Source organism: Urocampus carinirostris, chromosome 11 (assembly GCF_059441175.1).
Source record: "Urocampus carinirostris isolate Australia breed hairy pipefish chromosome 11, RoL_Ucar_1.0, whole genome shotgun sequence".
Taxonomy (NCBI): Eukaryota; Metazoa; Chordata; class Actinopteri; order Syngnathiformes; family Syngnathidae; genus Urocampus; species Urocampus carinirostris.
The window spans coordinates 37,701,697-37,716,199 of NC_142359.1; the positions used below are offsets into that span (position 1 = coordinate 37,701,697).

The window sequence follows — 14,503 nt, forward strand, 5'->3', positions numbered from 1 at the left end:
CACCCGCTAAAAGTGAAAATCTGCAAACTAGCGACGCCCCTTAAAATTAAAAAAAATATATATATATAATAAAAAAAAAATCTCATCTCATCTCATTATCTGCACCGCTTATCCTTATTAGGGTCGCGGAGGGCTGGAGCCAATCCCAGCCACCTCCAGGCAGTGGGCTGGGGAACCCCTGAACTGGTTGCCTTCCAATCGCAGCTGCAAATCACATTAGTTCTCGCAGCTAGCTGCGTTCTTCATCAACGCACGAGCCGAGTGATCCACCGCTAAGAGTCGTACAGCTGGGCGATTTTACGTCCGCCCGGGACGATCGGAGACAAATTCGCGACAGGGTTTTTACCGCGGGTGCCGTTCGGTCGCTCCCGCGAGCGAGCCCCTAACCGGCGGCGCGGGTACTTTCGGGCGCGATACGCACGACACCGACACAGTTATGGGGGTCCCGCGCACGTCCGCCGCGCCGCTCTACTGGGGTCGTCGGATCACGCCCGCCGCCTTATCTCGCCGTGTGACGCCGCGTCCGCCAAACTCGCTTCGTCGCGCTGCCTGAATGCAATTTGTTTTTATTTGTAGATCTATAGTTGTTATTTAGTTACAGTCGTATACTCTCAGTCCCCAAGGACATCATCGAGATAATTTGCAAGTCTCTATGTTTAAGGTTTTCACAAAAACAAAATAGGCACAGAAATGCACCATTACTGTAAAATTGAAAATCACATCGAAATTGGAATCCAAGTCTGGAAAATCGCAATTAGGTTTTTTTTCTCCAAAATCGTGCAGCCTTATCGCGGATGTCAAATACAAGTCAACTTTTGCGTTTTTCTCTGTATTTTATACATTTTTGATCAATTCACATAGATTAATTTCCTCAATTATGCCATCATGTGGACAAAATAATGTATAACATGCAATAAAATAATGGGGTGTAATCATTCACAGAGTTCAAATATATATCTATATACTTTGTTTTTTGTGTATTAAAATTAATTGTTCTGTGTTATTCTATTTTGTCTGTTTTTGTGCTTACGAAACTAGTGAAAATGTGTTATGAGGATAAATAGTGATTATCTTTTATTCAATTTATTCAAGGTCAGAAGTTTTTCCAAAGTTTTTGGACTAAGGGAAGTTGAGGGGATCCCATGGAGTTACTTTGCCACTTTTTTTTCAATTACACTCAGACCTAGCGATTCATTTTCTTACTCGGTCACGTGGTACACTCTGCTGGGCTTCACCGCTTACGTCATCAACACACACCTCAACTCGCGGTTCATGAACCGGCACGTGCTTCAGGGATTTAAACCAAGAAGCACATTATTATTGACAGGTATGAGATCGAGAGACTGTTGGTACCTAAGCACTTTCTGTACCCTTGAAATTAAAGTTACTGTAATTTTATATGAAATAAGCACAAAGATGTTTTTACAGCTATTTTTTTTCTTTTTGCATAGAATAGTTTGAATGCGCAAATCAAATAAGCAGATGCTGGCAGTAATCCGAGTGGTAGCTTCTGGGAACGCTAATGAACTGAATTTTTTTTCGTACGACGGGGCCGATTTGTTTGAAAAAAAAAAAAATCGTACTATGAAATTTTTGTGTTCAGTGACGCTTGTATAAAAATGTTGACTATCTCACCTTATAACCTTTAATGCTCATGTCAAAGTTTTTATCTAACGCCAGACAACATTGCGTCCTTTTATTATGGAAATCGAACGGCTTTGAGGAAACGATTGACTTTCTTGCAGATTTAACTTGCTTTTAGCCACAAACAGAGCTTTCATGCACCAGCCCTGACTACAGAAAAGGCCCTCCATCAGTCCTGGACTAGCATACCAGTGGAGAAATTCCCAGATAAGTATTACTTCTAGCCTTAGGCTTTTCAGGCATTAGCCGCACTCTAGCCACGCCTGCTAGCTCTTGTCATCCGACTCATCTTGCAACTGCTTCCACAAAAGGAATTCCTCCACGGACGTGGAGGTCCAAGGAAGGAAGAGAGGGGGCAATTGGGCCATGCATAAAACAGTAAATTTTGGAAAAGATCAGACGGAGTTAAGAATATTCAAGTTAAGTGAAGAGTGCATGTATGCTGTAATAGAGCTCCTGTGCTTGTTGGCTAGGTCTGAGAGGCCAGAGGGTACATGGGGGCTGGGGGAGCGACCAGCTGGGTCCCCACACACTATTAGATGAGCTCACTTGTAATGCACACACGCACAGACACACACAACCTTTTAGCTGCTACAGATGACAACCATATAAGGGCCTGGGATTCCCATGGAAAAAAGAGGACCAGGATTGAGGAAGTAGGGGACCGGGGGGTAAAAAGGCAATAACCAAAAAGATGCTAAGATTGTATCAGGGAGAGGGACTCCAGATATTATTGTGTTGACTTCCAATCATTGGCCAATATAGATGAGCATTGCAGTACGCTTAAACCCATACACAATGATACCAGGAGAGGGGAAGGGGGCAGTTGAAGGAGCCAGCCTCACCAAAGAGGAAATGAGAAAAATAAACAGCCACTTCCTGTTACTCTTCAGGGTCCCGACGACGCTTTCCGATCACCCGCATAGAAATCTTGGAAAGCCACAGTTGTGTCGTTTGTTAAACGCCTCCTGCACGTGAACATCCAGGAAGTGAGATAAGGTTGCCGTCCTTGGCAGAGAGCCGACTAAAGACACCGAGCGTAAATGTTGCAAGATGAAACCATTTAAAACTGTAAGAAGCCGTTCAGTTTTACACACCACTGTGCATTCACTCGTCTGATCTTCAATTTCTGGGGTTCTTCTTCTGTGCAAACTATCCAGGGCTAGTTAAATGGATGCCACAAAAGCAAAGATTGGAGATAACTGCCTTAAACATCTCTAAAATAGAATTTTCATTAATAAAAAGACTAAATTGCTCAATGCTGATATTTCATGTGTGTCAGCTCATTATGAAACAGGGTTCGTACACATTCTTTATGGTCAAATTCAATTACTTTTTAGGGACTTTTGGTTTTGACTTGCCGATATCGCGGCTCCCTTGACCGCCTGGGTTGTCAGGGATCCACTTCCTACGTTAAGTCTTGGGCAAGTGACTCGCAAAACTAAAAGTTCAAATAAAGATGAAAAAAATAAATACAGATTAGTGTAAACATTCTTGGGTGAATTTGTCTGAGGGTCCTTTACCCATTCAGAATTCAGAATGAGGGAAAATACGTGACCAGAAAAGCTTTAATTTTGATTTAACATGACATGCTTCATTAATCTAAATCAGATTGGCCTCATGCTGATGAGTTGAGTGGACACCCCTTAATTATTCACTCTGCAGTCAATTTAAAAAAAGACTATGTGACCTGACCTTCAAGGTTTATAAAACACAGAATTCCACAAGGAAAAAAAAATTAATCTGGTTTGTACTGTATGATAAATAAACTACATCTTCCTTGTAATGAAGCACTCTAGCAGGCTTTCACGCTGTAACTCGTAACAATTAAGCAAATAAGAGCAATGGTAAGCATTCACCATTTTTTTGGTAAAATCTACAAAGGAAATTAAATATTTACTGCCATTCAGAATATATTAGATGATTGTCTTTATTTTAAGTAGCGCTATTAGGTCGATCCAGTCATACATTTTCTTCCACCTATCCAGAGCTGTATGCGCCATAATATGCTTTCTAAATAGGGTTAAGTTGCCTATAATTTTTTTTGTAAACCACTACAATTACAAACGGATACTTTGTTTCAGCTTCAGGTGAAGCACACTACTAGATGAGCTCACATACACACAACCTTTTAGCTGCTACAGATGACAACCATATAAGGGCCTGGGATTCCCATGGACCCTGTGTATATATATATATATATATATATATGTATAAAAGTTTGAGCATATTACTTCTGTATTGGCCAACTTGCACTGGCTCCCAGTCCACTTAAGATGTGACTTTAAGGTTCTCTTATTAACATATGTTTGCATGGGCTTGCACCTTCTTATCTCTCCGATTTGATTTCCCCCTATGTTCCTGCACAGAGTCTGCGCTCGCAAAATACCGGTCTACTTGTGACTCCGAGAGCCAAGAAGTCTGCAGGCTCGAGAGCGTTCTCCATCCGGGCCCCGGTGTTATGGAATGCCCTGCCTCTGGAGATAAGATCTGCAACCTCAACTGAAGTTTTTAAATCAAGGCTTAAGGCACACTTCTATTCCAAAGCGTATCATTAATGCCCACCTCATATTCTGTTTTGTCCTGTCTTTTTCCGACGCCTGCCTGGCTGATACGAAGCAGAAGGATGATTTGAGATGAGTCAGCGGACCAGTGTCTGACCTGCAGCATGTCAACCCCTGCATTTACCAGCTGGCAGAGATGGGAAGCGGCGTCGTGGCCGTCATAGACTTTCTGGACTAGTTTACAGGATGGGGGCGTCGTTGGTGTCATGCTCTTTACGGATATCTTCAACATCTTACTTAGTGTTTACTATTCTGTGTACTGTAATGCTAATGGTAATTCACCCTGGTCAATCCTGGAAGGGGGATTACCACGTGTGAGGTCCTTTCTAAAGGTTTCTCTTTTTTCCTCACACTGAGGTTTTTGAGTTGTTCCTTGCCCGCATGCTGGTTTAAGATCAGGTAGTTGTGTAATTGTAATCCTGTGCAGTTTTTTGAGACATTTTTGTGATTAAGGGCTATATAAATAAATGTGACTTGACTTGAGGTCGACACATCCTTTAAGTAGATGCAAAGAAAAGGTGTCAATTGGTTATCAATGACAAGCAACAAAAAGTCACCAGTTTAAAGTTGGCTGATTTAGGTTGCTAAAAATTCAAACATTTGCTATTTTTTTGCCCTCTCAAACGGAACGCAATATTCTTTCTCTTCTTCTAGATGAATGCATGAGGAGTTGAAAATTATAATGATTCAGAGCCAATATTGCGGGCATTTTCAATGGATGGTTCATGTTTCTTCAGTCATAAGTTCGTAGTTTTAAAGAGGTTTGCTTTAAAAAAAAATTGAAACCCTCCCCCCTCCCATCATTCTTAACCGTAGTTTTTGTTTGTGAGCAGAGGGCAGACCGAAGTGATGCCACAAGGCTCGAGGGCGCCGAGCTGAGCTGTTGTCATCCCGGAATCATTTGAAAAGCGGACATCTAAGTTGGGAAAAAAATGTCAATTTTATACCTGGGTCAAGTCCACTTGGATGTGTAGCAGCAGGTTTGCTTGCCCTGAGGAATTGTTCCTTACGACCAACCCCAGGTGAACAAGTTCCAACTTGCAAAAGCACTATTATGGGATGCATACTTAACAACTTTGGGGGTTGTGTACAAAAATAATTTTAACAATTTTTGTTTCTGAAAGGAGACAACTCGAGGTGAGCGTCACCGGCTAGTCACTGCCGCCGCCAACACAGCATCACATCATCAACTTCACAGGGACTTCCTGCAGGATGATTACAGGGTTGGTTGGCTCAACATGGAGAGACCTGCCAATTACAGACGCGAGAATGTATGCGCTGAGTCACCATAGCCCTGCCAGGTCTAAAACAGAGATTTCTAACAGTGTTCCTGGAGCTGAATTACCAAACATGCTCACTCCTGCCATCTGCTTATACGGAGAAAAAAAAAGAAAAAGATTGGCCACAGATTGCAGTTGACCTAAATTCCCGTTTAACACAGCATGGTTAATTGCATAAAAATGATGACAGCGTGCTATAAAAAGATCCGGATACACAAAAAGATGTACATCTAAAGAAGTCATTCTACAGGAGGAAAACCACAGACCTTCTTCATCAATGGAGATTGTGTATGGCTCAGGAAAAAAAACCTGATCAGAAAATGCTGGTGTCCTTCTACAAAGAGAATTGTGGAAAACAGCACCACAGTGTGGTATGCTGGGAGCAAAACTGCAGACAAAAAAAATCATTGGTTGCTCTCCACCCAGTCTGGAAGACCAACAAAAATTGAAAAAGGACTCATCTTACCCCGGCCACCGCATCTTTAACCTGCAGCCATCTGGCAGACCCTACAAGTCCCTTAAAACAAGTACTAACAGATTCAGGAAGAGTTTCTTCACCACCCTAAACAAGCAAACATGAATGTGAAAAAAATATAATCATGTATATCTTGCCTATGTATGAAAAAGATCATTCATATTTTTTTCTCCTATTTTGGATATATGTTGCTGCTAATGTCATTGAAATACTGTTCTGATGCACTTACAACTTCGGCAACTCTCCAAGCAAATACTCGGAAATATTTGACTATTTATCCCAACATTCATTTTTATATCATTTTGGTCTTTGAAGTAGTTTATTACAAGGTTGCCCTGGAGTGCCATGCCTAATCTCGCAGTAAACAAGGTTCAATATGTTGTTATCAATGACAAAGACAATTATAATTAAACAAGTCTTTACCATCCTTGAATTAGCATAATTACTAAATAAAATAACCGCCCAAAAATAAAGATCAAAACCATCTGGAAAGTAGTCCAAGAATAATTGATGCGCACCTCAATACATTCTTCAAAGAATTCTGACATGCATAAGTGACTTTCAACAAGCACTTCATTTGGCAAACAAAGGCTAACCATGCAAGGATATCTCTCAACCTAGAAAGAATGGCAAAATAAAGGGATGATCCTAGACTGCTATAACCCAATTCTTCAATACCTTCAATCTGAGTCAGTCTTCATACGATCAATTTTATTGAATGAGCTACATTAGGTCAAAATGGCCTTATTTTAACTATACAATGATATCTCACTGTAACACTGTTCACCATTTACAGTCGCAATGCTTCAAAGATTTTCTTGCATTGGGTCCTGCATTCTGATTGGCCTAAGTGTCCTAAGAGAATATGTTTCGTTAGGAAATAAATGTTTAGGTACAGTACATTGTTGAATGAGTGTTTGGGCCAGTAAACAGGTTGGTTCACTGGTTTCAATATATAATAGAGTAATTGTTAAGAAAAATACAGTTTCTACTTAACGGATTTTGCCTATCAAAAATTATTTCATACGTAACACCCACGACAAACGAAGGTTCACTGCACCTCAAGTGCAGTCAATCAAACGATTGTCGGCTGATAACAAAGGAGGATCCCTAGGAAAACCTCCGTTAGAATATGATATGGTGAAATTGTGAATGTGTTTAATTACTGTTAAAAGTGTCAATAAAATTGTTCAAACCAAAAAAACAAAAGAAGGCAGGGTTGTAAATCAAAATAGAACAGAGAACGCAAAGAGCAGCTTGCCAAGCCTTATAGTAAAGTTTGTTGCACTGTTTAAGTCAAGTCAGTTTTATTTGTATAGCCCTTAATCACAAATAGTCTCAAAGGGCTATATTTGTCAGCTGGGGTTTGGTTTTGGCTTCTGACATGTGACCGGGAGGCGGGGTTTGTTGGCAGTCTTACCAGAGAGAACTGCAATGGTAAGACACATCTTTTGGTGCACCACAAAAGAAGTTAATTTTAAACATTATAACCCCAGCTGACAAATCTCTCAACATGCACAGTAATGTGATTGATATTGTCAAGCTGTTTAGGTTTATTTTCGTTTTGTTTCTGTTTTACTAAAATATTAATTCCCCTTGTAGAGATCAAAGAGATCAAAGCCAGCAGAAAAGCTAATGTTGTGACTCATCCATTTGCAGGTAAATTGTACCCGTTTTTATACTCATTATTGTTTTTATTTCTATTTTCTCATATACATTAAAAAAGGATGATGTTGGTTAAAATTCAGACTAAAGAAAAATATGTTGAATTGATTGTAAACGTTAAAAATCCACTATATCATCTCTTGTTAAAAGTATCTTGTTAAAATGTAAAGATGTAAAAATGTATTGTGATTTTCTAAAATGTATTTTATGTCAAGCCGGGCACCAAGATTGCCTTGTATTGTCCAGTTTTAGTGAACTGTCACTTGATGATCTCAAACAGGTGGTGAATGCGGCCAAACCGACAACTTGCCAGTTCAACCCGCTCCCAGGTTCACTTATTAAAAGTCTTTTTGGCGTCCTTGGACCTTCAGTTCGAAATATTATAAACATATCACTCTCCTCAGGTGTAGTTCCAGCAGCTTTTAAGTCCGCCGTTATTAAACCCACACTGAAACGACCCAACCTTGATCCAGAAATCTTAAGTAATTATAGACCTGTGTCAAACCTACCTTTCCTCTCTAAATTACGTGAAAAAGTAGTGGCACAGCAGCTGAATGTTTTCATATCCGAGAATAACCTTTTTGAATCCATGCAATCAGGATTCAGGGCTAACCACTCTACTGAGACAGCTCTGATCAAGGTAACAAATGATCTCCTACTGGCAATGGATTCTGGCGCTTCATCACTTTTGCTGCTGCTGGATCTTAGTGCTGCTTTTGACACAGTGCACCACAATTTCCTACTAGAACGGTTGGAAAAATGGATTGGTCTCTCAGGAACCGTCCTCTCGTGGTTCAGATCCTACCTCTCAGATAGGACGCACTGTGTTAAATATGGTGAAATGACATCTGAGCCCTTTAACGTTACCTGCGGTGTTCCGCAGGGTTCAGTGCTTGGCCCCCTTCTTTTCAGCATTTACATGCTTCCATTAGGTGATATTATTCGCAAGTACAATATCAGCTTCCACTGCTACTCAGACGACACTCAACTATATCTTCCGTTGGAGGAATCTCCCACATTAAACTGTGGAAATTTGGAGGCCTGCCTCATTGAGATAAAAGAGTGGATGTCACTCAATTTCTTGCGTCTTAACTCTGAAAAGACAGAAATGTTAGTCATTGGTCCATCTAAATGCCGTGACTTATTCTCAAAACCTGCTGTGAACATTGACAAATGTCACATCACACAGAGTGACTCAGTTAAAAATTTAGGTGTCATATTTGACCCTGATCTATCCTTTGAAATGCATGTAAAGAAAATTACTAGAACCGCTTTCTTCCATCTTCGTAACATTGCTAAAATCCGTTCAATACTGTCTCAGTCGGATGCGGAAATTATAATTCATGCGTTTGTTACCTCCCGTCTCGATTACTGTAATGCACTACTCTGTGGTCTCCCGAAGTCTAGAATCAAGTCTCTTCAGCTGGTACAAAATGCCGCAGCGAGGCTTTTAACTAGGACAAAAAAGTACGATCACATAACACCGATTTTGGCTAACCTGCATTGGCTCCCAATTAGCCATAGATGTGATTTCAAGGTTCTCTTAGTATTGTACAAAATCATACATGGACTTGCTCCCTCTTATCTTTCAGATCTGATTTGCCCCAATGTCCCGGTCCGAAGCCTACGATCTGAGACTGCCGGTCTTCTGGTGATCCCAAGAGCAAAGAAGTGTTCTGCTGGTTCGAGAGCGTTCTCCATCCGGGCACCGATGCTGTGGAATGCTCTTCCCCCTGAGATCCGATCTGCAACCTCAGTGGAAATGTTTGAATCTAAGCTTAAAACTCACTTCTACTCCATAGCATATGAATAACCTACTCTTCTCGTCGGCTGAAAAATAGTCTGTGTAATACAGTGTAATAATCTGTGAAGCCCTTTGAGACTCTTCGTGATTTAGGGCTATACAAATAAAAATGACTTGACTTGACATGTAAAGTGAAAAGAAAGCTCTTTGATGTGCTTTGTTGGCAGTCTTACCAGAGGGAACTGCAATGAGATCAAAGCCAGCAGAAAAGCTAATGTTGTGACTCATCCATCTGCAGAAACTGTAATAATAAAAACCTCATCATCCAGTCCAGCGTGAATGTGGATCTTTGGTGGGACACGTACACCGCGGTAAATACCATATTAGATAGATAGATAGATACTTTATTCATCCCTGAAGGGAAATTCACATTTCCAGCAGCATCCCTGAGCTGAGAACAGTACAATAATAAAGCCAAAAGAATACAATATACAAATACCCAGTGTGACGTGCAAATGACGTGCTAAATAGTGCTACACAGAATACATATTGCAGTAAGATTTGGTAATATCCAATGTAGGTGGTTTAATGTGGGCATATTGTCAGATTTTTATTTTGTTTCCCATTATCTAAAATATTTTTATCTAAAATATTTTAATTTAAATATTTTAGATGATGGCTCATTCCCGGGTCACACCTCAAGTAACATTGTGACAAGGTCGTCCGCACACCAGCGATAAGACGCAATGCTGCCAGCTGGTGGAGCCACTGACCCCAATACAAGGCAATCTTGGTGCCCGGCTTGACTCATTTTCTCATTGCAATAGCCGAACCTGCCAAGCACTATGCTTCTCACCTTCGGTTATGCAACTTCCACTCTGTGCATGCAAAGCCACCGTAACATTATGCTACACTCATAGTCATTACTATAGCAACCACTCCCGCAAAAATCATGGATATAGGTCCCACAGAAATGACACGCTCTATGATAGCTCGTGGGAGAAAAGTAAAAGTTCAAGTGTAGGTCAGAGTGGAGATTCTCCTTGGAGAGGCAACAGCAAATTGGCCTGATGGAGCTCAGCAATTTGGGGACAGGCCGTAGAGGGGGTGCAGGGACTTTAGGTGACAGCTGAGGAATGTCTGCGCCGCTCACTCTTTGCCATGGTTTCCAAATACTGTCATGTGAGGAATGCGGAGGCCGAGGCAACAGCACTCGGAATGCTACGCTCCCGAGACCAGTTTAGCAATGAAGACGGCATATAACATTTCTAGCGCACGATGCGCTATTCATATTTTTGCTCCCACCTGAGCCAGAGTGCCTGGGTATTGCCTGGATTTGAAACTACCTACGCAAAAAAAAGGAAGACAAAAATCTTTTACCAAGACTTTGTGACACTTCAATACATCTACTTAAATACTGTACGCTACAAATTGCCATCATTAAAGCAAAGAATGCTGAAAAAACATATCATAACAACGAACAAGCATTTTAGTAATTAGCTGAGACCATCAAATCAGGAGGAATAATGTTGAAGCAAGCACATGAAATCCGATTTGTGCTGTAATGATTAAAGAAACATACAAGCAGTAGTTTCATATCCAATTCTTACATGTCTCAGTCTGAAACCCTCAAAACACACCAATTAGAGTTGAATGACAAGGCGACATCACTATGATTTAGACAACCCAAATGTACCAAACCAAAAGTACTGCTGTTGTCAGTATCCCATCTGTTCCTGCCAGAATCGTTTCTCACAAGTTACGGCAATTTCGGTTGGCATGGCAACTGAAATTATAACTGTTTTAGTCAGGAGTCAGCTGTGGACAAAGACATGTCATTATTTAAGAACAAAAAAGTGGAGGAATCAATCATACTTGCTCTTTCTACACAGCTATATCCTGAAGGCTCTGGGAGGATTAGCTCAATGAGGAAATATACAGTGCTTATCACTTGATTGATTCCCCCCAAAAAGGACTGTAAGAAAAAGGACAACGGGGGAAATATTGAAGGGACTAGAATACAAATAAAGAAACATATTCAATGTAAGATAGCCATACTGCGCGCGGTCAGGCGGTTGGTGACTCCTTTCCAATGCCAGCCTCTACACTACAAAGCATTGCCACAAACTGAGTCATAGCCAAAGTTAGCAACATCTCTTGAAACACAGTTGGGAGAACGTATAACGTGTTATTTATAACCCTGTTCTGATCAACAGCTTTCATGAGAGATATGCCACCAAGCCCCCCTCCTTCCATACAAGGTGGATAAGCAAGGCCTCTCTCATGAAAAAGATACAGGTGAGGTAATTAAGGAAAATGTAGCCATCTAGTGAAGGTTTTCCTCATCTTGACCTTATGTAACAGAGTTGAAATTTGATTGTTTTGAATTCTCACAAAATCTGTCTTTTTGTTGTATTACTGTTAATATTCCGGTACCTCATTCAGTTGTTAAGTCATGGGTGTCTGCGACTGTCTTTTTCGTTTGGCACTTTATGGGCTTCAGCGCTTGCCGTAGCTTTAGTGAATTTGTAAGCGCTGAAGATAATTGCAGTCGTGAACAGATGCCCCTGACTTTTGTATTGTTTTGTTTACTGAATGCAGGCAATAAACCCAGAGACTGTGAAACCCTTGTGTCGTGCATGAAAGAGGGTCGCTACACTTACAGATTAACAAGCAAGGGCGCCATTTCCCATAATGACACCAAGGCTCCTTTAGAAACCCAAAAGGCAAAAACAGCACATTTCCTACATCACAGTGCATACACACACAGCTTACATATTTGCACTCTCCAGAGATTATTAAGTCTGCGAGCCAGCGCTCTCTTGTGAGTAGTCATCCCAAAACAAGCCAACAGCAGGCAATCTTTGGGCAAGATGAGGAGGGGGTGAGAAATGGAAGGATAACTAACTGAATTGCACATTATAATGAAATGTGACAAATGAGATAGCTGCATACACTTGTGATCCTTACAAAATCTTAACTGGGGTTTGCGGACGAAGCAAGGCAAGTACATGATGACACGCGGGTAAGAAGGCTACGTCACTCTTGAGTTGAAAGAATGATACCAAAACTCTTGCATTGCTCACCGGCGCACCTGAGAAACGTAGATATTGAAGGTGCCATGATTAAGATGTTTGTCAATACTGCACCGTGTAGAGTGAGAGGCAAATATAAGCACAACAACGGGCGGATATTAAAGCTGGAACTTCACTAATAGCACAACTTAATGCAACTTAAAACGTATGACATAAATATCAGTGAGTCACTTAGTAGTATCTCAATGCAATCGGCTCTTGCAACAATTTAGCATGTGCAACTACAACATGATACACCATAGTGATGTTTGATCATCCTTTTTTTAATAAGAAGAATAAATTGAGTCCAAAGAGCTGCCATCTCATCATTAGACTGCAAGGACTGCTAGGTTAGTTAGCGTGAGAGAAGTTAGCTCAGGAATGCCGAATTAGTCATCAGGGGCTTTGAAAGCACACTTAACACGTTTGCGATTATTAAAAGAGGCTCATTGGTTAAAACGAATTTTTAAATGAGCCCAAAAATAAACCGGAAACTAAATTGACGAAAATGTAGCTTCCTGTACGTGCTAACCTAGCGTTAGCATCTACCTGCAAACCTAGCCGTAATACACTATTAAACCAACACAGGACTGCAGGACTAGTTTCATAACAAGACAAAAATCCAGTACTGGGCAATAAAAATGGGTAACGAAAAATGAATGTCCTCAAACAAGACGTTTTTACAACCAAAATGCGTCAACAAACTGACTTTAGCCGCTAGCACCTAGCCACAACGCACCTTATTTCCAAGGTGTCAAATATAACGAGTTTCACTCCCGAACAAAACGAATTGAAGTAACAACACTTATTTTCGACTTCATGCATAAAAACAGAAAATAAACAAGAGGGTAGATCTCTGCAAACCACTACAGCGCCTGCAATCTAGCAATTAGCCAGAGTCTACGGGTGCGGACTATCGCCTGGTGTGTGTTGACGACCATGAACAGGATGCTCCAAAATGCTCAAAACATACAATAATCGCTGTTAAATTTGAGCCATATCGAAACCTAAGTCTCGAAACAACTACCACTGTATTGAATTGGACAAATAAACGCTCGAAGACGGGCGTTGCAAGATCCCGTACTCCGGTTCTCCAAGTAGGTAAACAACGGGAAGAGAATGGCCTCCACTTGACAGGTGTTCCCGGGAGATTCGTACCGCCCGCGTTCGAGCGAGGCCAGGTCCAGCCCGGCTCAAGTCGTGGGTCAGGGGTGGCTACACAAACCTGGTGAAGGGCAGTGATCCCGTCGTCGCTGGCGTAGTTGATGTCAGCGCCGCGGTCGAGCATTCGCAGCACCTCCTCCGTGTCCCCGCTGGAGCAGGCGGCCAAAAACACGGCGCAGTCGTCGAACTTCACCTTGGTTTTCTTCTTCTTTAGGATCGGAGGCTCCAGGTCCGTTTCAGAGCCCAGCCACCGCTTTAACTGCTCGTTCCTCTTCTGCTTGGCGTCCGCCATCTTCATCCCCCTCCTGTCTCGGGCTTCTTATCGTTCTCCGAGAGAGGATATACTTTATAGTGGCACTATCCCACAGCTCACTGGGGCGTGGGAAGGGAGGGCTGCATGCGGGGTGGAGGGAGGCGGAGGGCGGACCGGGGACAGGAGGAGGGACGACCGAAGCTCGGCTACAGCGCGAGAAGAGGCTTGCTTGATTGTTGTAGCTTAGTCTCGCGAGATCTCTGCAACGTTGGAGCTGCAATGTGACGTCATCCTCTGTGGATTAGGAGAGGGTGGGGGGGAAGAGTGAGCAGGGTAATCCCTTATAGACTCGACGTCACCGAATAAAACGAGGCAGCACTTCAAAATATTGCATAATGTCCGTTCGAAATATATCACTATTGATCAGTGTCGGGCACGTTACTTTAAAGGGGAAAAATAAAGACAAAAGGACAAAAATGAAAAAAATGAAAAATAACAAAAAAACAACAACAACAAAAGAAAAAAGAGAGATAAAAGAAGAAAAAAGAATACTCTTTACGTTTTTTTTATAAACACATTAACACTGAAAAAGAGACGTTTCGTTTGCGAAGGACACAAGTCGGTTGCTGTCCAGACATGA

At 41.6% G+C, this 14,503-nt stretch overlaps 1 protein-coding gene and 1 pseudogene across 7 annotated transcripts in view; both read right to left on the reverse strand.

Moving 5' to 3' along the window:
- The window catches only part of ppp1r12a (protein phosphatase 1, regulatory subunit 12A), a 74,791-nt gene extending 60,710 nt beyond the window's left edge, over positions 1-14,081 (reverse strand). For 3 of the 7 annotated variants that reach the window (XM_088348606.1, XM_088348602.1, XM_088348604.1), the window contains exon 1: positions 13,672-14,080. In XM_088348606.1, the coding sequence (XP_088204732.1) occupies positions 13,672-13,908 (237 nt within the window). In that variant the 5' untranslated portion in view covers positions 13,909-14,080. Of the gene's footprint in view, positions 1-13,671 lie in introns of all 7 variants that reach the window. The other 4 variants (XM_088348599.1, XM_088348600.1, XM_088348601.1 and 1 more) reach the window with 4 other exon arrangements.
- On the reverse strand, positions 150-281 carry LOC148357284 (5.8S ribosomal RNA; annotated as a pseudogene).
- Positions 14,082-14,503: the final 422 nt, after the last annotated feature.